This window comes from Polyergus mexicanus, unplaced genomic scaffold, assembly GCF_030449975.1.
Source record: "Polyergus mexicanus isolate NDT 795.1 unplaced genomic scaffold, iyPolMexi1.0 SCAF_2, whole genome shotgun sequence".
Classification (NCBI taxonomy): Eukaryota; Metazoa; Arthropoda; class Insecta; order Hymenoptera; family Formicidae; genus Polyergus; species Polyergus mexicanus.
Window position 1 is genome coordinate 582,617 of NW_027223322.1, and position 27,952 is coordinate 610,568.

Here is a 27,952-nt window from a genome sequence, read left to right on the forward strand (position 1 = left end):
TTCTCCCATTATAATATATATGTATAAAATAAAGAAACTGCAACGTTCTATGTGATTAACAAGTGCTACATAAAGTTTAGTTTCAATCGTTGTATTCTAATGATTAGCGATAATAATCAACTTTTCACAAGTGAGTGCCATGAATAAGGAAATGACAGATAAGAGAAAAGAGCTAGAAGGGGGCTTGAAAAAATATCTAGTAACGATGGAGTAACTATGGGGAATAAAGAAAATTTATAATTTTAATATATTATTTATTTATAAAATTAATTGCACGTTTATCTTCGCGACTCACTTTACATTATGTATGTAATGTATATATATATAAGTATTTTATATATCTTATTTTAAAATATTTAATGTATATAATATTTTTTATAATTTATATAAATTTAGATTATATTGATATATCGTCTGTTCATCAGTCGAGTACGCACTAGTGATCGAGGTTTTTTTAATCTCCATTACAAGAAATTTAATTTGGATATAATAATTAAGTGTTAATTTAAAAAGAATAAATAATTGAAAAAAAAAATATTCAAAATTTTTTTAAAACTAATTTCACAAACTGGAGAGAAAAAAAATTATAACGTTGCTAAGGTCGATATTTGCTAGTAAGGAAATTCTGAGTTTAAAAAATTGATTATATAACAGTGCACTTTTCATAGCTAATAAAAAACAGTTTTACATTGTAGTATACCTGTGTAAAAGGGTGGTAAATGAGAAATCGATACATCGGGTGAGCTTACAAGGTAGCTGCGCTAAGTCATATGATGAGATTTTTATCGGATATCTTATAAAGCGGGAAATTATACGAAGAATTTTCTATGCATTGATACGCTATGCGAACTAAATTGAAACACGAGATCTTCCTGATTGGAATGGCACTTATCACGCCAATTATCACACATCTGCATTATCGAAAAAAAGTATTTATATAAACTATATTTGTACAAAGCTCAAGTATTTTCATTTATTAATTTTCTATTAATGAATTGCAAAAAGCTCAACCTTTTATACAGAGATTGGTCTTAAAATAAATAATGTATAATATTTGTGTATGCTTAATAATATATAATATTTATATTTAATGTACACAAACCCCATACAATAGAATATAAAATTATTTAAATTTAAAATTATAAATAAATGATCATATTGAAATCAAGAACAAGATTGAATAGCAAATGGCATTGAACTAAAATTTATAACAAAATAATTTGTGAAATTGTAGTGGAATATTTTAAAAGAAAAATGCAAGCGCACATTAGAGATTCTCCAGTTCGTTTGAACAGCAACTTTATAATCCGACAAGCAGCGGAAAGAGGGAAAAACTAGATTTCTTCCTCGAACTTCTCCATGGAAACATTGTATAAGCGTATTCGAGGAATTGTAAAAATTTAACGGCGCATTCGCGGAAACTTACGGATCTCGTCTCGAAACTGCTCGTGATTCGTAAACTGCAGCGGGATGCACATTACAGGACGTTACTGGCATGGAAAAGTTCTCGGACGAAACAATTTGTCACGAGTGAAGGCACGGGACAAAGAGACGCATATCGAACGACTCCTCGACATTCCACATAGCCGAAGGATACTCTCGACCGTTCCTCTTTTATGCGACGTCGACGAAAGTCTGCATTCACTGACGAAGCAGGCCAGAAATACTACAGCTGGAAACGAAAAATGCGTATCCGCTGTAAATGCCTTCGCACACTGGCTGCCGCTGATAATATCTTATATAATATCGGGTGATTGTTATATACATTTGTATTGTAGAAGAAACGCGGAAATGTGATATTAAAAACAAACGAGCAGAATCATGTAAATATTATACTTGCGATTATTTCGTTAACGAGATTTGATAACGAGAAGCATCGGAAAATGGAAAGATTGGCATAATTTAAAAATTTTCATGTTTAGCGCAAATAAAATATTATTTATATAAAAGATATCCCAAGTAATTAAGGTACGATTTAAATTATATTGCGTTAAAATTGAAAATTATTTGAGCAGTTAAATGAAAAAAGCGAGATACAGCTTATTTAAGAGATATGAAAAAATATGAAACTTTCGCATTATATTTTCGCGCATGATATAAAGTTTTATCTTTTATTCTTTCCAGTCTGACAAAAAGTGCTCTAATGTAGCAAGATTTACATTAAGTACTTTAACAAAGCGTTTTGTTTTTCAGAACGTAGCAAGGTATGATTTATATCACTGTCCCGCACACGCAGCGACTCATGTCCAGGACATTTTTTGTTCGTTTATAAAGTGAAGTATATATCAGACTTCTATTTATATTCTACGTCCTGTATTTGAAATTCAAACACAGGATTCTCCTCTTCCTCATTTCAAATTGTTGTAATAGTCCGTGCGAAACACGACGCGTGAAAATCATTTGGCAAATCAACAAAATCACTGTATTTAGTGAGACAACATCAAAGACGATTATCTAATCATTTTTCTCTCTCTCTCTCTCTCTTTACAGTCATATTTTACAATGGCTTTGTTCGCGAATGAATCATACATGCATGTCACGTGCGAGATGTGCGATTGTAATATTGGCAATTTCGAGACAATCGTTAATGATGGAAGCATAATATTTCTAAAAAAGATTTCCTTTTGGCACATTTTAAATTGCAGCAGATTTGGAATACGAAGAGAATTTTCCACTTGGCCGCAGTTTTTCTCCATTTTAATATAATATCGGAGCGAATAATTATCGATGCTCTCGAATGTCACGAACTGGAATTATAGAGTCTTCGCTGACCTATAGAGCGTTCGCCAATGCTTCTCACATAATATAATAATGCTAATGTGCGTTACGCGTCAGATATATCGTATATGACGCGAGGATTACTCGGTACACCCACACAATTGCATATTCATAGCGCGCCGCGCGAGACGTGACGTTCCTACGTTGTAATTCCTTAGGCGGGATGTAATAGGAAATATAGAGACGAACGGAGGATAAAAATGTGAAGGAAGAGAGCGAAATCTGATTATACGCGCCTTTTCGCACCGCGTATTTACACGTCCCGGCTCGCATAAATCGCCCACGCACACGCCGCTTATCATCATTCACGCATGAGCCGCTTCGGACACGTGAATGTTGGCGTAGGAGTGATCGAGAACGAGGGGAATGAATAAACGGCCGCCGAGACAGTAGCATCGCGAACCCTTGGACGGTGTATCGACCTGGGCACAGTAATGGGTGCAAGTCGATAGTCGCGGTTTTCGAGCTAATAAAGCGCAAGCGTTCCATCACTGTCAGACAACAATTTTAATGCCATCGATATAAATATTACAAAATTATAATAAATATATTAATTTATATATTATAAAGCTTGTATTAAATTTATCGATTTTGACATCGATGCGCGTGTATTTATTATATATGATTTCATTAAAGTATATTATATATGTCGTTGTAGAATTAATTAGATATATAAGTTAATGCCTAATGCACGTCTGCGCGCGCCAAGCTATCGATCTTATCCTTCGAGTTATGTGTCATACTAGTGGTCTTATTCGTAAATCAATGATTATATGTATTGGCGTATCATTCCCATTAGTATCGCGAGGCGCACGTAATCCGATATAGCATCTCAGCTGTGTATGTGCGTGCACGGATAATACACAAGCGTCTTTTTTTGTATCAACCCTCTTGCGTCCTGCAAACTTCCAAGAGAGATGCTGCTGGTAATGGTCCACTTACACTTTTCACGTATTTCATCTTGAATGTAATTCTAATGCAAATAGTATCTATAGCCTCTCTTCGCGCGTTTTATCTGCTTCGTCGCTTTATCCATTCTTTTGTAAATGTAGCAAGCGGAAAAGTACAATTTTGATGATTTGTTACGTCGTATTTCTTCGAACTGTTCAAAGCGTACAATATTTCGGAGCGGAAGCATAAAATATTTTTCAAATTCACTCAATTCTCGCGATTTTTTTTCGGAATTAATAATTACTTTTAAAACATATGATTTTTTTTCTCGAATTAATCCCTCCTGATTAAGAATAAATGACATACTATCAAGCATACAAAGAAAATGTATAATTCCATGCTACATAAAATACGCCAGGAAAGAAGGTTCATTATTTTCAATAATTTTTTTCTATATATTATAAACATATTGTATAATCTTTCTATTAATATCTCTTAATTATTTTCTATCAGTTAGAAGATTGTTCAAAATATAATTCAAATTAATTATAAATGATCAATTTCTCTCTCCTTTTCTCTTATAATGCTAAATTTATTCAATCATTATACGTAGTTTACTTTTTATCTTTTTTCTATTGAGTTATAAAAACGCTTTTCGTTCAGTTCGTGTAAACTTTGCAAGTAAAGCAAAGTGGGCCATGCCAGGTGTTCGCTATGACTTTCGGTTTAACTCGGGAACTTCAGCCTGTTTCGTCCCCCATTCAGCAGATGAAATAAAACCTTTGAATATTTAAGCTTTGAGGAAACGAGTAAAATTTTATTCGTCAGGATCCGTTGGAAGTTTCACTACATAACTTCGGTTATCGAAAATTCCATTTAAAACTGGAATAGCGCTTCAAATTATCAGTTAGTAAGATAGTACTTAGTAAGAGTCCTTTAATCCTAAAGTAAACTAATATCATATCAAATTTAGTAGAAAACTCTTGATTTTATCTGGATCTTATAAAATTATTCTTACATCATAAAACAGAGGAAATTTTTAAATGTAAATCTAAGTGAAATTTTCGAAACTAATCAAACATCCAGTAAAGGATCATTAAATATGATAGAAGCAATTTAGAATTAAGTGCAATTTGGACGATTCAGCGAGTAGACTTTGAAACGAGGTCAAGTACTTTTATACGAAATATTACGCTAACTTTGCGATTGTCGTAATATGAGTACAAGTAATTCTGCTCAAATAGTACAAGTCTCGTCTTCTTTTTGCTTCTAACTAACTTCTGTAATTATTTCATTTTCAAGCGATTTCTCAAATAATTCTTCAAATAATAATCGCATCTAGACACGCAAATTAGTAAATAACGATTGTTTGCAACATTTCCGCGATTAATATATCAAATTTTTATGAAACGTATGACAGTTGAACAGAATGTAAGTGACAACTGTTGGTGATTAAAATCGGGAAAAGATCAAAATTTGACGATTAAATGTAAATCCATCTATTATAATTATCATTTAGTGTCATCTCTCTCTTTACACGATTCACAATGTCAAACCGTTTCATCAATTTAGCATCATCTATTTATGGAAAAATGTCAACTTTTAAAGATTTAGAATAAATTCAGAATAAATTAAAAAGAAGCATGTGTTATCTCAAATCTCAAGCATGTAAAAAATATACATGTATTCACTAATCAATGATAAAGTCTCGATCCTAAAATGCAATCGAGCTTCGATTCTCACTAATTTATATTGTTTTTCTAATTAATCAAATCGCTATTGTCATTCAGTAAACCGTTCTATTGCATCCTTTATTGCCTTATAGTTTATACGATAATGTGTATAACGTTATCGACAATACACGCAATTGTTGGAACGACCACGATGTTATTTTACGGAATGCGGGTCATATTCGCGCGATTTAATCGCGCCACGAAACACATGTAAAATATAGGTCACTGACTTCGTTTATATAAAATCATGTATTATGTGCGTTCGCATTGATAAATATATAGACTTACCTGGAACTCTCTCGCGTTATTGCACGATGCTGAATCGTGCGATGGTATTTCTATTGCGACCGAAGGGAAGATGTCGTCGTCACGTAGATTGCCGTTCGAAAGACAGGGAAAAGGCGATTGTCGTCGCGAGGAAAAGCTTTCGACGTTTCGCCGTTCTTTACGAGTGACACGGAAAGCCGGGACGGACGTCGGTACTGCTACGTATATAAACGAAAAAGCAATCAACGAGAAACGAGAGAGAGAGAGAGAAAAATCGTCGTGCATTGACAATCTGCGAGAAGCGCTGCGCGCTTCCTGAATCATTCATCATAGGAAGAACGCTCGCTCGCCGGTTTCGTATCGGAATCCCGTCGAAATTACATCTTCGATTCTGCAAACTAACGTGTTGACCAGCGATATTGCCAGTCCGCTTTCTCATTGACTCGAAATGAACGCGTTGATAAGTTGATTTCTTGGATACAAAAAATCTGTATCATTCGGTAACAAAACCGAATTTTTAAATCGAGAAATGCAACACGTAGCCTTTTCTTTGAAGCTGTACATTATGCCAATTATATGTTATATATGTACGCCTGCTGCACATAAATGTAACACCGCAAATTGTCAAAATTCGAAATATTATATTTTTACAAAAATGTAAAAAAAATTATCGATGAATATAACAAGTGCACATAATTAAAATTTAAAGGAAAGAAAAATTTAACTCCTCTGCTCTGTATTGTTAAACTGATTACCAAATGTGCGTGCTTGCTAAAAAAAATCGTTCGATCTAAAAGTAATACAATGATTGTTTGATTTTAGAATCAGATTATACGACAAGCAGAGAAAATAGAGTACTGAAACATCAGATCGTGATCCCTTTTTTCTCAAGGTATAGTCATTTGTATAGAAGCTTCATATTTATACATTCATAATTATGAATAAGACATCAATGTAAGGTTGAAATTACATCTCGGACTTGCATTGAAAAATAATTATTTTTCAACGTAGTATACAGCGATATAAATCACTTTTGAATTAAATAAATTTTCAATTTGAATTATTTTCTTATTCGAAAAAATATGTGAAATACATTATCTATTTTCTTTACATAAATGTGACACGAAAAATCATCACGTGTGACTTACCAAGCTGTGCACGTTGTGCCCTCAATCGTATACTCAGTATACAGACGTGCATTTATAAGTCTGCAAATATGTGGTCTAGCGACAGCGTGTATTTTTTATATCCCGCATTCTGGTATAGCATTGCATAATTGCATTGCGTTCCACGTTTTGTGGCCTCGTGTGTCCGTATCATCATGTAATGATGATCATTCGCGTTTTGCGTTCACGTCCCGAAAAAAAATGCAAAAATAATTAATAGCGGTTAAAAAACGGTTCCCGCATCTGATTTACCCTAATTTTTTGTCGCATGATAAATAAATATTAAAATTTCAACCATAACGTTTTCGATAAATTCCATTTACGAATTTGAAAAAAAGACGAAGAATGCGCATGTATACATATACATATACATTTGTATATGTGTATATATGTATGTATCAATTAATATTTGTTTGTCATAAACTTATTTTTGGATCTTTTTCTCTATTTTAACGTTTATTACAAATATTCTATCCTCTTATCATTATTTTTGAATGCTAAAACAATCAACCATAATTATCTGTTTTGAATATCGCGATCAGATTAATTAATTTTTCATTTGCGTAAAAATTGATACAGGCCAATTTATTATATCGATAATTAAGTCCGTACAAATACGCTCCATTGTTTCAAATTGATTATTATTCGCGCGCAACAAATGCACAAGCTATATCAATTCGCGGAAATACTCGATTGATTATATCCCTCTCTGATTTTAATTACCGCAAGTTGGAGAAATGACTTTCTTGCACTGTCTATTACGCTAGGCGATAAAAAGTATTATTGCCGCAGTTCACACAGTAATCCAATAAATTATGACAAATACAACAACGCGGCGATTTAACCATCCCGATGAGAAACAACGAATCAAGACGAAGGTTTACAAATAATTTGCGATTTGTCAAGCAGAACAATATCGAAGAATTTAAATAAGAAATTCTTTAAATCTGATTTGTAATAAGCATTCAATAGCCAAAATCACAACTGCAAAGTTTAAGGAAAAGAAGAGAATTAAACGGAGCAAAAAGCGAATATTGATCACTCAAATATTCCGATGCAATTAAATTGAGTTCGCTGACGGCAAGAAAAAAGGTGCTCGTGCAGAATCGCGCAAAAGTTTGAACCGACAGTTGCTCGAGTTTCAGCGAAACGCAAAGCAACTTTCTCGCGCATAATTATCTAGCAATACGTGAGCAATTAACGCGCGTAATGTCGAAACAAGTTCAAAGCTCCGGTTATTATCGAGCGGTTGTATTCCCACGAGAGTGGTTGAATTCCACGTGCAATGCGTGGAAACACCTCTTTATTGCCCCGCTCGCATATTGTTACGATTAGAACCGCTAATCCGTGTTTCGCAAAAATGATCGAAGAGAGCGATACGTTATGACGTATCGCCTATAACTAAATGTAATCCTTAATCGATAATATACGCGCGCATGTATGCGCTTGGCTATTAATTTAATTGCGACAGAGGATGTACGTACTAGTATTGAACTACTATTGTTTTCGCCCTACATATATACATATATATTGTTTTATAAATCATTGCTTGATTACAATTACAATATCGGTTTTCTGTAGACTAGGAAAATGGTGCAAGAGATTGTAAATTTCAATGGCAATATAATATTCGGTGAAAAATTTTTTTTTTCACATTTTTCATTCAAGATTTCAATCCCAAAAGCTCTATCTTTTCCATTTAATTGAGATTTGATTAAATATAAAATAATCCACAATATATTGTATAATGAAGTGTATAATATAATATATATAATAATATAAATGTCAAATCGCGATAAAACTTATTTCCTGCCTCATTTATTATTCTCCCATGCGTGTTGTATTGTACTTTTTCACACAATCCTCATTATCTCGAAAACAAAAATATCCCTTCAGAAATAAATTGAATTAATGAACGTATAGAGATTGCATTGTGTCCATAAGTCATTTATTATAATTGTAAATCATATTCAAGGGATAGTTACACAAAATTGAAAACATTAATCTTGAAAGTTCAAGAACCATAGTCGCTCCAAACGTTAACAGATGATGATGCGTGGCTCAAAACTTTCCTGGCGACGATTTATTTATATGAGAACCTCCGCTTGGCTTCGTGCTTTATAACAAAAATATTAACTCACACTTATATACGTACGCCGCACATCTATTGTTTTTTTTTTTTTTTTGTAGTAACAATTTATCAAGTCACCGTTCGTAAATCGGCGCGTGTTCCTCGATTAATGTAAAAACGTGCGATTCGCAATCGGGAAAGAACGGGTACATAATTATTTATAGTACAACGATATTTACAGGTGTTGCTTACAAGTGATACTTACAATAAAAACGTCTTTATATGACACGCATACACGCTTTCTCTCTCTCTCTCTTTCTTTCTTTTATTCTCGCACGCTTTAAACACACTCGTAATATTTCCATTAGCTACATACAAAACTTTAACGTTATTTAACGCGAAGCAACGTTACGGTACGTACATGCACCACTTTGTCGCCTAAACTAAGAGCCTGAAATACTCTGTCATATAATGCAGACGATGTGTATATCAGGCAATAATAAAAAATTTTTAACTCAAAAGATCTTTGAAACTGTATAATCTGCGATTTCCTCACTCGTAGGTTAGTGCCGGAGAAATTGCGTTTTGCCCGTATCCCCCGTGTCATGGCATTGTGAATTCTCACTTGCTTTATAAGGATATAAAATCAGGATAACGCGAACAAACATAAACTCCTGCATTGCCGCCATTAAGCGACAATTTTGTCGCGAAGAATCTCGCGCGAATTTGCATGACAATGAAGTTGCGAGTACGTAAAGTATATTTATGGACGCTTTCCGTCAATTAATATCAGGCACTCCGAACAAGGTTGCTTCAACGAGAATAAACTAATTAATACCGAACGAGGTAAAAGACGTAATAAAAAATTTGCAAGAGTATCAGCAACATTCACACACGAATCTCTTTATTAGTTTATACTGTGTGTGTCCTGCTTGTGTTTGTTAATTAGCATTAACAATTTAAAAAAAGAAAAAAAAAATTGGTCAAGTGGAAAAATTTATTATTTTCGGTATCCCGTTTCGTAAGTTTAGTACGCTTATCTGCTTCAAATAGTGTGATAACGTTACATGCAAAATTCTCCGATGACATTGCACAAATGTGTAATGACGTTAATGCATAGCATAATAGTAGAGGATAGCGGCGGCGATGTGGAACAAATGTTTATTACAAGCATTTATGATAAATGCTTCCTCCTAACATTTCGCCCATTAACAAATCAGTTATTACAGCATTACGCATTTCATATATAATACACGTTTACGCGCACAAATAAACATTTTAATTTCTCGATAAAATATTACTTGCTTGTTGTTTTTTTTTTATGTCAGTAATGTCAGTCACAATCTGCGGTGAAAGAAATACGTGCGTAATCCGTCGGCTTTTCCAATCGCTGATCGATCGATCGCCGCTCGATAGAGCGTCTTTGGTATAATTCATTCGTCCCGCTGGATGAGAGCTAGATAGAATGCGAGGATAAATAATACAACCGCGAGCTCGCTATCAATAGGGATAATGAGGGATTTCCGAAGATATTCCGTTACCGATTTGGAAAAATAGGAAGACCGCGAGGCAAGCGTTAAGGTAGATCGTATAAGGGATCCTTCCTATAATATATTTATACGAGGCTAATTTGCATCTCAGACGGCAGAAGCTTGTGATAATTTGCGATTTGCATCTTGTCATATAAATACTGACGGATGAACGGAACGTGTGATGTGTCGTTATTCGAACAATAAACGTGGAACAGTTCCCTGGAGGGATTACTTTTATTTTCTGATTTCGCGACACGCTCAACGAGATAAAATAGAGTACGAAAAGCGTAATGTAAGAAATATATTGATAAGTGCTACATGTATTTAAAGTCTCGTAAGTTAGCATAAGGCAAACTTTAATAGCGACATCGATCGCTCTGCTGCTGAATATCGGCGATATTTTTAACGCAATATATTAATGGAACGCGTTAGTGTATTCTGGGAATGAAATGTCTATCATTCATAAAACAGAACGTTCAAAGAGCTGGATAAAGAATGATATTATTGACGCGTCTCGACGAAAATAAAAGAAACGAAAATAACGGTGTAATAATAAAAGAAGGAGAAAATAGAAGCGAGTGTGACGAGTGTTTCCGGGTTTTCGAGTCCCTCGAGACGTATACGTGTTACATAACGCTATTTGCATAAATACAAGGCGCTGAAATTCCGCAGGGGTTTCCTCACAAACGGAAAGCCCGAGGGGTTCGCGAGCGTTGCGAGAAGTGGAAGAATAATAACGAAGAAGAAGCGTTCTCTCTGATGAGAGAGGATTTTCTCCCGTATAGCGGTTTCTGGTACAGCTTTACGATACATAAACCTTAATTAATGCGGACCAATTAAAAAAGAAAAAAGAAAGAAAGCGCGCACCTGCAAGCTTACGTAATTGCCTCTCGACCGCGGGAGAACTCGTTTTCAAGTTTTCTGATCTCGCCGCGCAATGATGACATCCGATAATTATATTTTCAGTCGGTGCTCGATTACACGTTCGGTTACATCGTTGCGATCCGCGTCACGGAATCGCGGAAATTGCGTTAACGATGTTGCTCGCGATATTGCTTGTTTTGAGAGCAGTCTTTGGTGTTATGTATATCTGGTACGATTTGTACAGGCTTCAGATAATAAATTATAAACATACTGTATATATATATATATATATATATATATATATATATATATATATATATATATATTAAAATAAACACAAGTTAATTTCTTCAATATATTTTTTACAAATTTCGCTAAACGTAATTGCAATGGAGATTTATTTAAAATAAATAGAATTATAAAATAGAACTTTGAGATTAAAAAATTGTATACGTGGAGTATATAAAAAATCAATTCTTATTTTGTGGAACAAAATAAATTTCTTCAATGCCCCCAATACAGTCTTCAAAATAATTGATCCGCTCATTTAGCGCTTATACAAGCGCTGTCCATAAAGAAACCAAATTTAAAAGAAAAGAATGCCCGACACAATGACATGGGGCCATCTGCCTTGTAGTATTGTGTAATGGGATTCTTTAACAACTTTCTCACACCACAAAAGATTTCAAGAAATGCAAAAAAAAAAATTAAAAAAAAAATACCAGTCGTATATCAAAATTGCTGTAGATATCATGCGAAAATCTACACAGGTAAAAATATGTTTAATTTTCTCGCACGAGCTTAGTGAGATTCGCACGTGTATTTTGCCTCGGTTGTGAAAAATCAATCGCTGAGAATGATATACGTTGCCGATGATCGCGCTCCTCGTGCGAGATGTGTCAAATTATATGGCATTCGCGATGTTCATACGACCTCGACGTATCACCTAATTGATGGCTTAGCCCTTAAAGATAACGATCAGTGTGGGCGTTATTACGTTAACGATCTCGCTGATATGTCGAAAATGCGACTCCGCGTCGCCGGGTACCCGCGAGATCGATTTGTCATAACGACGACTGTGTGTGAGTTCGGGGGATTACGACTTACCGAACGACGTACAAACAACGAGAACGAAAGGGGGAGGGAGGTTTACTGGAGCTCGGATTTGTTGTACACTACGGGCAGTTGAGCGAAATTACATTAACGTGGCTAATGATAGAAAGAACAACAGCAGTTCCGTGGATACGCAATCTATCATAATATCTTCTCACGCAGGATTTCGATTCATTTTTCTACGAGAAAGTAGATAAATTACATTATCGTGCTCGATAAAATCAGAATATGCTCTGAAAAAATTAAAATTCAATGTTTCTAAAAGGAGAAGATCTATTGAGCTTTCTTTAAAAAATATGCGAATATTTTTAAGTTGCATTCAATTCGACAAATAAATTTCCGAGATCTGAGATTCATCGCGCGCGCGCGCGATTTGCCATATGAATTTATTGATGCATCGACTTCTTCGCAATATTTCGATTTCACTAAATGATGTGTGACTCGATTATCATTCTTATACAAATTTTGCGATCAACGGCTGTTGTGCTAGTTGTTGAGAAAGATGACACGTGACGAACAAGATTGCGCATCGCTGGTCGAAATCCACGCACCATTTTACATGGGAAGAAAAATCCGAACTCTGCTTATATTATTACTAATCTCCTTATCCGCGATCGTCCGCGAGGGAGAATTTCCGCAAGCTCGACAGAGAGGCGTGCGCTCTCTCCCGCATTCTCGGACGATTGCAAAATCGATTGTATGGCACAAAGGGCGACCCTCAGTTACAATCTCCGACCGTTTCTATTTAAGTCTTATTACGCTCGTCCCTCTCGCTTACTTATCCATATAATTACATCACACGATCCTATTTACAGCGTGATATATATAATACATACATACGTACCAATTTCTATAAAAATCGTCTCGCGACTATGGCAGCGTAGCTTCGGTATACAAAACCGCTGTAAGTTCGTTGAGAGATTTTTCTTGAGTGTGGGCGTGATTACGTGCGGCCGCTGTTCCTACAGTCGTACTGGTCGATAACTTCCAGCTGGCGCACGAGTAGTGATCGATTTAAAGAACCTCGATTAATATTAGGTCTTGTTTTTTTGTTTTTTTTTGTTTTTGTTTTTTTTTAACAAGGTCGCGTTATAGATTTCACACAAGGAAACTGTTTGCTCTGACGCAAATCTCGTTTGACAAAATTATATATAAAATATTACTCATAAATACATCAATATTACTTTCCATATTGTCGACATTCTCGAGGTGAATGCCTGACCCAGTGATTTCTTTCACTGACTCACTGCTGGTCACCAGAAACCTAGGTTGCGCAAATCAAAGATTCCAGAAGTCGGCAAAAACGTTACCGGCCAATTGTCGATACGCTTTATAAAACTCATTTCGTTCAGCGAGATTCTGCCGAGGGTATAACAGTCAAATATACAGTAAATACAAGATATACAGTGAGAGTAGATCGTTCAATCGACGAGTCTCAAGGTCGGTAACACAGTCTCCGCAAGATATGTCTCTATCTATATTAAAAAATGAAACTTAAAAATCCATCGACAGCTTAGTAACCCAAGAAATAAATATTATCAGTAATACACGTCTACTTTCTTGGTACTCGTATGTTAATTCGTATTCGGAAGAATGACCAGATTCGAATTTGAGTCCTGTCACGTGTTTGCTTGCATAATAGAGATCATTTTTTCTCTGTCGTGGACGATTAAATGGATAAATATAACATAAATGCTTGCGATAGTCCTTAAAACTATTCCAATTTTATCCGGAAAACCTTCTCCTTCTCTCCTCGCTCGAGCATTCTTATTTATACACATTTATAAGTCGATTTTTTTAACGTATCTCTACACGTTCTCGTTGCAATATTGCAGCAAAACAATGTCGTGATTATATGATTCTCCCCTTGCCGACGATAGATTATACACTTCTCGAGAACTTTCGCGCAAATCCCGAAAAATGGACGACACTTTTGCAGACATACAAAAATCCACAGTGTGTAAGTCTGTTTTAACATCTCCCAGTAGGTGCTTGTCGTTAAAGTCAGTCCGACAAATCTGCGATTGCACTGTCACTATTCACCGTAATTCGGGGTGCGATATAAATGGCACAATTTTCTTCGTGTTCAACATAATTTACAGCGGCTCGGTGTAAGCGACGAGCAAGCCTCTGCCGTAAGTCCCGCGCGTCTTCCCGTTTCGTCAAATTTAAAAGCAATATTTTCGCGTGCTTACTTCCGGTACTGGGCTCAAGGACGGGGGTCGTCCCTCGCGCGGGACAACCCTTTCCTCTTGTCAGCCGTAGTAATAGCTTTTGCTATTGAGGCTCCTGGGATTCTCCGCGCGTAGGATCGTGTGAAGATTATCCGTGCCAACCATGTGATTTCCAAGATCGACCCGCATCCCCGTGTTGGTCGCATGAGGCACCGACGCGACGTGGATGCTCGTCGGCGACAGAGGTATTCTTGTATCGGCATAATAACGTTCGCCGTGAAGCCTCTCGGCCAACTGAGTTTCGGACAATCTACAAGAGATAACGCATAATCGAGAGTTAAGAGAGAGACAAAATTGTGATAAAATATTCGATGCTTTATTCACATTATCAAGGATAAAATAAAAAAAAAAAAAACGCGATCAATAAAAAAATTCAATTTTTTTTCGTGTTAAAAAAAAATTACCTTGCGTCTTGCATTGGTACTGCGACCGGTGTGGTAAGATCGATATCCGCATCAATTTCGGAAATATCGTCGGTGAATCCATTTGGAAGAGTTTCGTTATTCGCATGGAACTTTGCATCCCTCTTGGCGCGATGCCGGCTGACTAACAGGCGGCCAATAACCAGTCCCAGAAAGAGCAAGATACCGGCGCTGACCGATATGATAATGTAGAGGTAAAACTTTTCTTGGTTGTCTGCAGGCATCATGTTAAACGTACACGTTAAATTTTCTTTCTGGTTTTTATTCCCCGTAAAATATCGAAAAGCAGATTCAAGCATCATGGTTATAATGGAAAAAAAAAAAACAAAAATATAAATATCAATTATAGCTTTTATTCGTGAGTTTGTTTTTATCCAATTTGTAGATCTATATGATGTTTATGTATACAGATAAGCGTGACGCGACATTCAAAGAAAGCTCGAAATTGTGAATTAAAAGTAAAATTCGACTAACATGCTACGCTACCTATTATTACTAGAAACAATGCCAAACACACAATGCATATATTTACCAAACAGGAATCAATAATTATCATTTCAACATGACTCTTTACATGTTTTCGAAAATCGAAAGACTAAAATACAAATCGATCAAAATCAACTTTAGTTCAAGTTTGAATACAATAAGTATAGAGAAAAATAGTTTTATACCATTCTTGATAGTTTAAAATTAAAAAATATACATCTCCATACTTTCGACATTTAAAATTGAACTAATTTCGATATCAATCCGTGCATAAGCAAAAATGATCCCTTCTTTTTTTCACGCTGCTCAGACAGTTAAAATATCAGTCGCCAACCTCGCTCGTGGAACGAACTACCCTGTCGTATCCAACCCTGGCATAAATCGAGGTTGATTTGCAACGGCATACTTTACCAGCTGAAAATACAACGACCAACCGATAGTGTACTCACTCGTGATGAAGGAATATGCATTGATCCATTCATTGAGGTATCCCACCACTAGGCGATCCTCCTCTTCCGGAAACGCGTAGACGACGGTAGTGCAGTTTCCGGATGCGCCGACGGCGCCCGGCGTGGTTGCGGCATTACCAACCCCGTTGTCGCTCGCCATTGCAACCCCCTGGATAACCGTGGGCGGTAAAGGCGATAAGGGTAAATGTTTCGCCCCGATACCGAGCGATTTTAACATGTTCAACCGCGCGTCCACTGTGCACGCGAGAAAACAAAACGTATTCAAACGGCACACATGAGGAGAGGGTGGGAACGAGAGTTTGCGATTGCATGAGACTTTGAGAGAGCAGGCATTGGAAACATTATAATCTGGCCGAATTCAATTTTCGATACTACATATACATATGAGAGAAAGAATCTTCAAACTTGGCGTTTTCATTCTGTCTCTCGAAAAAGCCAAGATTTTTTTTTTATATATATATATATATATATATATATATATATATATAGTATCGACATTTAGACTCGCAGAAATTATATTGAATTCAATGCCGGAATTCGAGAATAAAAGCGTTAAAGTGAAATCTGTTTAAATTATGTAGCAAATTTACAGATGTAGATGACAGATGTAGGAAAGTGTCTCGTAAAGAATAAAACATTACATATCATTAAATCAGTAATGACACCTCAAACAAGTATTGTGTTAGATATATCGCAAAATTTTACAGTTTAGAGACTTTTAGAAGAATTTTATACGAAATAAATTATATATATATATATGTATATGATACGACGATGTATAATTTTTTGCATTTTAGAATACAAGATATATATTATATAGATATTTACTACAAGAAATCTATCGATAAAAAAAAATGATTAACCACCGTGTTATTCACAACGAAAAATACTATTAATCTTTCATCAAATGCAATATTATTTTTTGAAGCAAAATATGCATGGCGTACAGCTGTCTATATCGAAAATGAAAAATAAATGTTGAAATAAACAAACATTGCACGATATAACAGTATATTCTACAGTTATAATTACATAAATTTATAACGTGAAAATGGTTCGCTTCCAATAGTTTTAAAGGGGAATACAATTTTTATTTTGTAAATCTAATAATAGTAATCTAAATTTTAGCATTTTGCAGCTATATAAATTCGCTAATCTTATATTAGCAAATCATGCTCCTAAAACAAGTTAATTAATATTATTAAAATATTATTAATTAAGGTTTTTCAAAGAAAATAATATTTACTTAACGCAGTTTTGTAACATTAAAAGTTAGATAGAATTAAAAGAATGTAACAGAGAGTTCTCTTACACGATGCTTTGTTCTAGTAAATGTACATTTTGCGCGATCCGATATGCATAATGCAAATAAGTTTTTCCAGCAAACTTCCACGGCGAGAATGATTGATCACATCGTAACGTCCCCTAATAGTCTCTACCGAATAAATCATAGGAGCTGTCCGGCACAAGTCTCTCGTCACCCAGAGTATCATTGTTTTAGCGAGGATTGCGATTTAAGGAACAGGATTAGTCACTCAATTGTCGTTAAAATTCATGATCTTTGTTACATTTATCGACCGGAGTCTAAAGAACGTAAAAAAAGTCCCGAGAAACTCGCGACAAGTCGTTCTCCTTGTGTCTCTTCATGGATCGCGGAACTTAAATGGCACATTCTATCCGCGGGTACGTTTCCCGGTTTTCCGACTTACTTTTCGCGCGGGTTATTTTTCAGGAAAGAATTCTGCGCAGCGTCTCCAAATGCCAATAGAAAATAGAAATGTAGGACTGGAGTAAGATATACGAATGAAGCAGTTCGTGTCTTTGCGTTGTCGAGAATTGACAAAAGTATTCGATGCACAGATCGTACGTAGTTGACTACGCGTGATTTAATTCAACTACAATTCTTTCGAAATATTAAAATATTACAAGAGTACGTATATATGCAAAATTTCAGCGACACTCAAGTTTTAATATCTTTAAAATATTTATTAAAAGAAAAAGAAAAAAAGTCACATAATCCCTTTAAACGCTATAAAATTGCTAAATATTAACATAAAAATTAAGTCTATAAATAAATTCAAGAGATTAAGGAGAAATTTTTAATCTCGCTTACTACCTTGTTCTGTTCTCTAGAACCACGCACGATACGCTTCGTTATAAAACGACTGATCCAAGCAGACTTGAAGATGATGAATTACTCGGGTCTCGCGAAGCAGTTTCGCTGACGCGATAAAAATAAAGAAAGAATCAGCATATTGCAAATGCTGAGACACATACTTATTAAAGTCATTTGTATAAAAATTATTTCGTAAAATTTGTATAAAAATTATTCGTGTAAAAATTATTTATCCTAAAATTTGAGCTAAAAGACCGAATTAGAGTAAGGATTTTTTAATTTTATATTCTCCATTGTATTATTTAGCATATTTTCGCAACGCGCATCCACTAGTTGGTGATATCCTGTATATTAAATAGAACGAAATTAGTACGTTCATTGGGAAGTTTCCGTTTTATCGGGGGGGCTTAGTAATGTCTTAGCTTCGAGTTATTTACATCATAATTCAAACAATACGGTCCTAGTTCTTCCAGGTTGTTCCACCAAGACTGCTATCTCTCCCAAGCGAGATAACGTTCGCAGTTCCTAGTTTTCTAATTAGTGACTTGGGAATGCTTACAATTAGCCGATGATGAAATTCGATGTCGCGGAATTTCGCTGCTATCCTGTAGCACCATTTTTCTTTTCCCATTTACGGACAAATTATATCTGTTTATAAAATTTATATAGCGAATTTAATTGTGAAATTATTTTAATATGTTATTATAATAAATATATTCTCTCTTTCTTTTAAAATAAAAAAGTCATTAGCATGGGCTAAGAAATAGAAGAAGATACAATGAGTTTAATATTGCGATGTATCAATCGTGTGACGCGCGCGTTGTAACTAAATATTGGGTTGAACGGAAAGTTTGTCCTGTTTTTTGCTAATAGATAAAGACCGAAAAAAAGAGTATGAATTTTCCGTTCAATACATACATAAAAATGCAATGTTTCGTTTTAAATATGTGCAAACTATTAGAGAACATCTTTACAAGAATGTATTCAATTATAGTAATATAATATCTTCAATTGCATATTTAATGAAATCTGATTAAGATAAGAAATGCAAAGATAGAGTTTAGTAGAATATGTAATAGTTCACTTTATATATGGAGCATTTTTTAAAATGTTGATTAGGAATTCAAATTAGGAATCGATATGGAAATTATATTTATTTTTCAAGTACTTTCTTATATATTTTTCCGTAAAAAATATTTCACTAGAGATACACAAAGTATTGATTATCCTATTACATTGCAAGTTTCCACCATGCGTCTTTTGATGAATTTACTCAGCCGGCCAGATAATAGCTGCGTCTGACGTGAGTCTTCAAACATAGAGTTACGTAATTCTGTTTGCGTCTTGTAGCAAGTAATATGGATATGAAATCAGTCGGTGTTGAGTAATTATGCCGTCAAAGGAAACTAAATTACAAATTTAGGATTAATATTCATGGAAAAAGGATCGCGATTCTGCGAGCAGATGCTCTTTGAGCATCTAATGATAACGAGTTTAATAGAATAATACGAATTTTCGTTACAATTTCAAACTTAAAAAATGTTGTTTAATATCATAACAACGAGTATCAATTTTTACTCGTTAATCGAATACAATAATATAAATACAATTATAGTAACTATTATCGATTTTATGTATAATAAAATTAATATCGAAGTGATATATTTTTCTAGAATTTAAAGCTCTGTCGTATATATAGTGAAATAAAGATTAGATGAATTTCATAAGATATGCGGGCTAAAAATATTAACGGTAAATGCAAATTCGTATGCTTAAACGGAGTGTAAAAAATATTGCACGAGAGGAAGCGGTACGAGAACGGTAGCGGACTAATTTTAAGCGTTGGTTGAATTATAGGAGTATCGGGGCGATATCAGTGCGTCGCTCGAGATAGCAATCGATCGTCCATGAAAGTTTAATTTCAGTATCGTGCATTTCACATTTTATTTTTCATAAAGTATGCAACGCGCGTATAGCGGTATATACATATGGTACATATGCAGTCGGATGTTTCTCTCGGCTGTTTTTAACGCGCGTAAGCATATTCTACCAAAAATAAAATCACTCTTTTTTTTTTTAATTAACTGAATAAATAAACTATTTTCGGTTTGTCGCTAAAAATTATTTTTGTCACAACAAGACGATCAAAAATTTATATTCACAATGGCGCATCACAATATTATTCGATATCGCAAACACATTGCGCTTGTTGCGACGTAAAACGACGTAATCTACATACACGGAAGAGCCGGTATTATCAACAGAAATTAATTTGTTTATTATAACAGCGCTGAAACAACGAGTATCAAATTATCTAGGTATATTAGAATGACCCTGCGAGCAAATCACGTTGAAAAACATATTTGAAAACAATACTCAATTATCTCCCCGCTGTAAATAATCTCCCGAAATTGCAAAACGCAATTTCGTTTCGCGCGCAAAATTAGATATTCGCGCACTCGAGCAGTGAAACGCGTTAATAACGCATCCATTATTAAAAAAAGAGGAAGCAAAAAAAAAAAAAGTATTTTACCTAGAATTCCGAAACGGACGGACGAACGAAACGTGACAAAGCCGAAAAGTTATCGTGAACGAAATAGAGAACGTGAATGTATCGTTGCTTTTTTTATTGCGTAAACATTTTTATTCCACGGTAAAATAATTTCAGTTGTGCCGTAAAAAGTGTTCTGCACTCCCGCCAACGCGAACTACGTCTCGGAGCTGCGGTGAAATTATTGCTCGCATCCGCGGAGTCGCGAGTCGCGCGCGAACTACGTACACTGTGACTGAAAGAAAAATCACGCGCCCGGTCTGCACTGCCACCTGTTTCGCACACGTCGTGAAAAGAGCGAGCATTTTACGACACCTGTAATATATAGGTGTAATACGCTATATGCAATTTCGGACCTGCCTTACAATACATATAGCACCGTAACGCTTCTCATATATTTTAGTATTTTACTTGAAGAAAATTTAAAAGAGAAAGATTGTTACATATAATCAACTTTAAATTCTCAAAGAATAATTAAAGTAATAATACTGAAACTTCTATCTCGCTTGTATACATTTAAATAATCAAAAAATCGTTGCCAAGTAAATTAACATACAGCTCAATTAATGTTCTAAATTAATGTCCCAATTACGTTTCATAAATAAATTATTTCATCGAGAGACACACATACATATATACAACTTTAAATTCTCGAAAAATAATTAAAGAAATAATATTGAAATTTTTATTCTTCTTCTATAAATCTAAATAATAGAAAATCTTTGCCAATTAAATTAATATATGATTCGTAAAACATTTTAAACAATGACATTATATAATAATTATAAAAAATATATATCATTAATAAATCATTAACAACAATGACCCATATTCAGTTAGGATTATATGAATACTTAATTTTGTACTCACATATATGTATATAAAGAAAAATAATCAAATGTTGGTTTCCCGAATATTGATTATTTTGTCGGTTTAAAAGATAAGTTACTCTCGAATTAATTCTAATTACGTTTCATGAATAAATTATTTCATCGAGACACAGATACGTACAGCTGAATTAATTAATCGCGGCTTTGAGAAAAAAAACTTAGCAATTCATTATCAAGTAATCAAAAGCGCAACTCGTAAATCTATGTGATAGAAAACGGCGGGTGTAAAATCCACCACTAAAACGCTTCGGACTTTGGAGGCAATAAAGTATCGCATACGCGTTAAGCTCGTAAAGCAGGGATCTCCTGTCATCGCGCGAGTCAACCAAAATTCCAGGAAATCCCTAATCGACATTCGATGGTTCGCCGTAGTGTCAGTATATTGACTCCGAATCGATCATTGGCGAAGCAACCCGTAATGAAATAGTCATATCGCTCCCAGTTCTGATACTAATGTCAACATCAATCACTAATAGCGGCTATTAATCGTGTCGCAACGTTTGCCTGAAGAAGCTATGTCAGCGAATGACACTTTGCGAAACTTACTGTGAGATACCTCGATCTTTATCTCGATAAGTTTAAACTTTTTTATTACGGGTGTTCATTCGAAAAACGAAAATGCTTACAATATATTCAGTATTTTACGCAATGAAAAAGAGAGAGAAAAAAAAAAGATTTTTTTTCAAAGCTGTCATTTATGAATCAAAATTGTCATAAATGTGACGTATTTCTTTTTCTTGATTTTTATTCGATTGATAAAATAACTCTCTCTCTCTCACTAATATTTCAATCTAATATTTAACTAAATCATTTGTCAATCCGTCTTATTTCTTTTAATTGATCGCGATTGTTTGAAAAGCAATAATTATATTTTTTTCCATTTAAAGATACGGTATGATATTAAATACAACAATTGTTTGATTAAAATAAAAGAAATTCTTGCAGTTAATATAATATGCTGTTAAAATTGAAGAAAATATCATCGCCCGAGTTAACTTGCAAAGTTGATTAGCGATAAGAACTCGATCCAAGAATCAACAATTTCTCTTTACGAACTAAAAGTTTCATTTGTAAGTAGTTCACCCGGTAGATATTGATGTCGTGACAGTTGTTCGATAATTGCTTTCGCATAGACAGCTTTTAGGCAAGTTTGTAGGCAAGAGAACGGTCTCGAAACTTACCAACTACTATGTATAACTTTATTAAATGACTTTGTTGACTTTGTTGACGATTTCTCCGTTATGTCATAACGTTCACCGAAAAATTTACATATCATGTCTCGTTGTGCACCATGTCAAATTGTGCACCATATTGAATGGAAGTATCTTACTATAATACTTGCGTTCATATATCTCGAATAAGGCATACTGTGTAATAAATATACAAGTATTGAAAAAATAAAAAAAAAAATATAAGACAACCATTATACTCGTTTTTAATATCTTTAGAGGATAAATATAATTTCACGACTTCTGTACATTATATCCACACAGATTGAAGACAGATTGTAAAAATCATTTCTCTCTCATGCACATTTGCAAAATTTTTATACCCTTTTAAAGAAACTTAAAATTATATCTTGGCTTAAAACTTTTATTCGTTCTCCTTTTATTATTAATAATGCTTATCGTAATTAAAACTCTCTACACAATCCATTAAAATAACTGGCAATCTTACAACTATTTTAAAACTATTCTAAAAATGAATATATATTCTTCACATTGTAAAGATAGTTGAATAATTGCTATGTAGAATACATTTTACACAACGGTAAAAATGAAAGAAATTAAGATTGCTTTGTACGAAGAGAGGAAGGAACAGAATAAAACCAAATTTTATCTTGTTTGCCGGTACGAAAGGATCTTTACTGTAGTCAAAGCTGGAATTAACAGGTCGCGGTGGGTTAGTCTGTGCGAGGAAGGCTAGCAAGTTAAAAATGTAAAGAGAAGGGAGAGTAAGGTTTCGCTTGTCCTGAAAGCTCTCATCAAGCTGTGTAACTTTTACTAAAGCGATTTTGTCCTACGGGGCAGTATTACATTCTCGTTGTAGCTTGCCGATGCAGACTTACAAACGATATTTAATGAGACATAGTGACCTATTTCCTTTAGTTCTATTGCTTTTAACAAGAGTTATCATCTTATTTATCTTTTATCTCTCCATAATAGTATAAATATATAAAGAGATAAACTAAAAATATATTTTTTTATCTTACGTGTATGTAAAATTATTTAATATATTTCTTCGAAATTTTCATTGACACTATACATACGTTATTATAATAATTATAATAAATAGTGATTGATAAAGAGATGTGGAGTACAATGAGAAGAAGTAAAGTAAAATGTTGTCGTAATTTTTTTACATTTATAAATGCGGGGAAATGGCGCTGTTCCTGATGAAATGTCACTCAACGTTTGCACAAAACGCGGCAGAACGTTCCAACGTCAATCTCCGCCACAGATACAATATCTAGCTTTTATGGGAAGACATCCCGGCGGTACGCGTTATCTACTACGTAGAACCGTTATATCGCATCCCGAATGGCCGTTTAATAGCACGGTTAAATTTTCAGGTATGTCTAACTTGTGTTAGTAAGATTGCTACACGTATGATGGGATATGCTGATTACCATAGTAATGTGTTACGTTGCAAATATTATTTTCAAAATAATAGTATATATCACGAAACTAATAATATAATAATCTAATTTATTACATTCATTTTTAAAGACAAAATCGCACGCTGTCAATAATATTAATATTATATTATTAATATATAAATCGAATGATGATGTTATTACTAAAAGAAAAGCAGTTTACAAATAAATAATAATAATTTTAGGCGTGGATTAAAAATTATAGTAACTGTGATATTTCCATCCCTATTATATTTTTAATTAATAATTTAATATCTTTCGTTTAATTCTGTTAGATATTTTTCACGTTAAAGTTGAAACGTGAAAAATTGAATAAAATCTCGTACACAGATTACGTACCGGAGGAAAAAGAATACGCCATTTTACAGTGAGCTAACACGATTCACTTAATTAGTTACGTCAAGGCGACGGCGAAACACGATAACTTAAGATTGTCCCCAGACATTCCACTCGATTAAAAGCCATCCAATTTCAGCGCTAAGTTCTGTCATTGTTTACTAGCTAAATGTACGGGAATGGCTGTAGCCGAATGCGCGAAACGTGCCGTTTCTTATCTTTGCTAACGACGAAATATGCGCTGATCCTCATTTGTCCGTGTCGGCACAGAACAATTGTAACGATTTCTTCGCCTAAAATGTGACACCGCATTTACCAAAAGACACAATATTCCGTTCATCATGCTGTATTCTTGTAACAGCGGATTTTGAAGATAAGTAATCATTAGTAATGTCAATGTCACGTAATTTGTTTTTAACGCTTTCGAACAATTAATAGTAGCTGTATTATAAAATTATATTGTGCAGCGCAGATTCAAGTGCAGTAAAACAGCTTCATATTAATTCACGAATATTAGTATACGCTCGCGCGGTTTATAAATACTTCGCGGTTTAAAAATAATTTTTGCCTGAAATTGAATATGTATTCATATAAAGAAATACAGAAATTATTTAATTATTATATAAATTTCTTTATCAAAACTTATTTTTATTCAATTAAATTAAATTCTAAGTTATACCATTTTATTTTATTACTATATTATTTTATTATAATGCTATATATGATAGATAAAAAATATATATATGAAAATAAATTGTGTTAAATATATCAAAATTTTTAGTTAGTTTCATCTTGTTGATAAAATAAAATATAAATATAAATTCCAACATTCTTAGAATATTCATTTAATATATATATATATATAATTTTGATCGCGACTACATAATATATTTTATTTATTGAGGGAGAACATGGAATGTTTATATATAAAAGATACAAACAACATTAATCTTCTCCGCGGCAATCAAGATCCATTCCCACGATTTCGTTAATCATTAACTTTCCTATCATCTAATAAGTTTCAAGACGCAATTTGTACATTTTTGAGTCTAATTGCACGAGTATCAAAGAATCAAATTTGCTTATCGAATGCCGAATAGGTCAGCTTGATTTTTGATATTATTTTTCGCTCGATAACGCTAAGCATATCGTTCACAGGCATGGAAAAATTCAATTATTAATTTCGCCGATCCAATCAATCATGAAACATTACGAGACATATTGCCGCTTGTCTGTGCCTAGAACTTTACGAATATTTTGTTCCACTTGAGCCCGAACAAGTTGGAATGAAAAGTGTCAAATTTAGATGGCACGCCAGAATTCTGAAGGAAGTAAGACAGAAAAGTTCAAGCAGATTTTTCCTCTTCGATGTGTCAGACGACGATTTATATAATCTTCTCTCTCTCTCTCCGGTAGTTCCTTCAATGCACATTTTTAAATTCTTCTCACAAAGTTTTACTACTATATACATTTGTCTGATCCGTATATTTTTGTAATTTCGAAGCGTTTTTTTTTTCTTCTCCTCTCAACAAGTGCTTGGAATTCCAAATTCAGTCTCGCGCGATTGAAGTCTCTGTATTTTTATGAATATCGAGAAAGAATATTGACTATTTCATCACACAGTGAATTACAATGGATTTCCATTTTGCGGCTAAATCGCCGTTTTCCTCTTAATCTTCTTCGCGCAATGCAGTATCCGTATAACGGTTCATTCGCGGATTTTAATTCGGTTCTGATCTAACCCGATGAGGATAGACGAGCGAGAGGATGCAATCATGTCTTTAGGAGGCGAAGGTACTCGGTCATTACCTTTAATTAGTGGCGCGATAGAACTCGCGGTACCTTCGATAAAGTTCGCAAAGCCGGCGAAGTAAAACGTGTCGTCGACAGCGATCGACGCTGAAATTGACCTACTACGAAAGAGAAAGAGAGAGAAAATGGGGAGGGAGGGAGAAGGGGAGAGAGAGAGAGAGAGAGAGAAGAGTGGGAGAGAAGGAAAGAGAGAGACGAAGATAGAGATTACACTGCCAGACGCAAAGTCAGGTTCACAAGTTTTTCAAGTTTTTCATCGCTCACATATCGTGCCTCCCCCCCCCCTCCCCCCTCCCACCCCTTCCATCAGATAGCGTTAACTTTATCTGAGATTTTTTTTTTCCCCTCGATGGTTCGACATCCCCTTTCACCTTTAATCTCGGTCGATGCACATCCGGCGCGACCGATATTCCGCACCGTCGGCGCGATGCGCAACCTTTTCCCCATGGACGGTCGCCATTTCAACCCTTTTTGCGTAGACGACGGCTAGTAGAAAGACCCCGACGAAATCTTGATCAAAGGAAAAACCGATCCCGACGGAGATTCTACTGCTTATAAATACGGGCTATCGTAAAATGAGCGATACGTTTTTAATATATCGTAGTTGTGATAGATATAAAAAAAAGTGATATATGTTACGATTTTACTCGTAATATTTTATCTGAATATTTACATTCCAAAAAATTCGAACTTTTATAAACAAGCATGCCAAAAATGAAATATCTGATATGCTTTAAATGGAAAAATGTTATTTTAAATTTTTTCAATTGTTTAAAATCGCTTTTAAATTTGATTTTTCTCGTATTAGAAAGTTAGTACTTAATGTCAAATAAAAGAATTTATATATACGAATAAATATATTCAATATATTTTTTAATGACTTTAAATCAAATTATAGTTATTTTAAAGAGTTATAAGTCAATAATATGTTAAAATGAATCAGCATGCATATCTTGCATATAAATTATAGGATAAAAAAATTTCTGTATGAGATTGATCGATAGAATACTTTATTTATTTGATGATCTCGAAAATATAACACAAAATTTTCTTTCGAAAAGTATAGACGAACTATGTAAGAGGGAAACGGAGAAGACAAACATTATGGCGACCTTACAGAATTGGATAACATCCGGGAATGCATGGAATATTGCTTTTCGGTGGTGAGCTATGTCGACATTTCTCTTTCTGCATCAGTGATAGTTTTCAGGAACGTACACACAAAGCCCCCGTGTCGTAAAGTCGAGATTTCTTTTGCGCTCGAATGGGGTTGGAGAATTCAAGACCCGATTAACGAATATTGCCCTTTCGCGTATACGTGGTCGGGAAAATTATACGGTTTCGGGATAGAACCAGCGGAAAGCCAGGTGTGAGCGCTTTTAATTAGAAGCTTGAATTATACGCTCCGATAGCGCGATGCGTGTTCCATTCAGAGGCCTTGCAAAACCTTCTGCGTAATCGACCGAGTTCAGTGGAATCTCGCATCGCTGAAATTTAGTGAATACTCACGCGTTAATCTCGAATAGATGGAGGCTGCAAATTAACCTTTCTATTGTTAGAAAAC

General features: G+C 34.5%; 1 protein-coding gene across 5 annotated transcripts in view; it reads right to left on the reverse strand.

Moving 5' to 3' along the window:
* Positions 1–8,774: 8,774 nt before the first annotated feature.
* LOC138942632 (protein eva-1 homolog C) overlaps positions 8,775–27,952 on the reverse strand; it is a 159,163-nt gene continuing 139,985 nt past the window's right edge. For 3 of the 5 annotated variants that reach the window (XM_070313015.1, XM_070313025.1, XM_070313004.1), the window contains exons 7-9: positions 16,007–16,261; positions 15,054–15,285; positions 11,616–14,899 (exon numbers count right to left, since the gene is read on the reverse strand). In XM_070313015.1, the coding sequence (XP_070169116.1) occupies positions 14,671–14,899; positions 15,054–15,285; positions 16,007–16,261 (716 nt within the window). In that variant the 3' untranslated portion in view covers positions 11,616–14,670. Of the gene's footprint in view, positions 10,363–11,615; positions 14,900–15,053; positions 15,286–16,006; positions 16,262–27,952 lie in introns of those variants that run through there. The other 2 variants (XR_011448349.1, XM_070313033.1) reach the window with 2 other exon arrangements.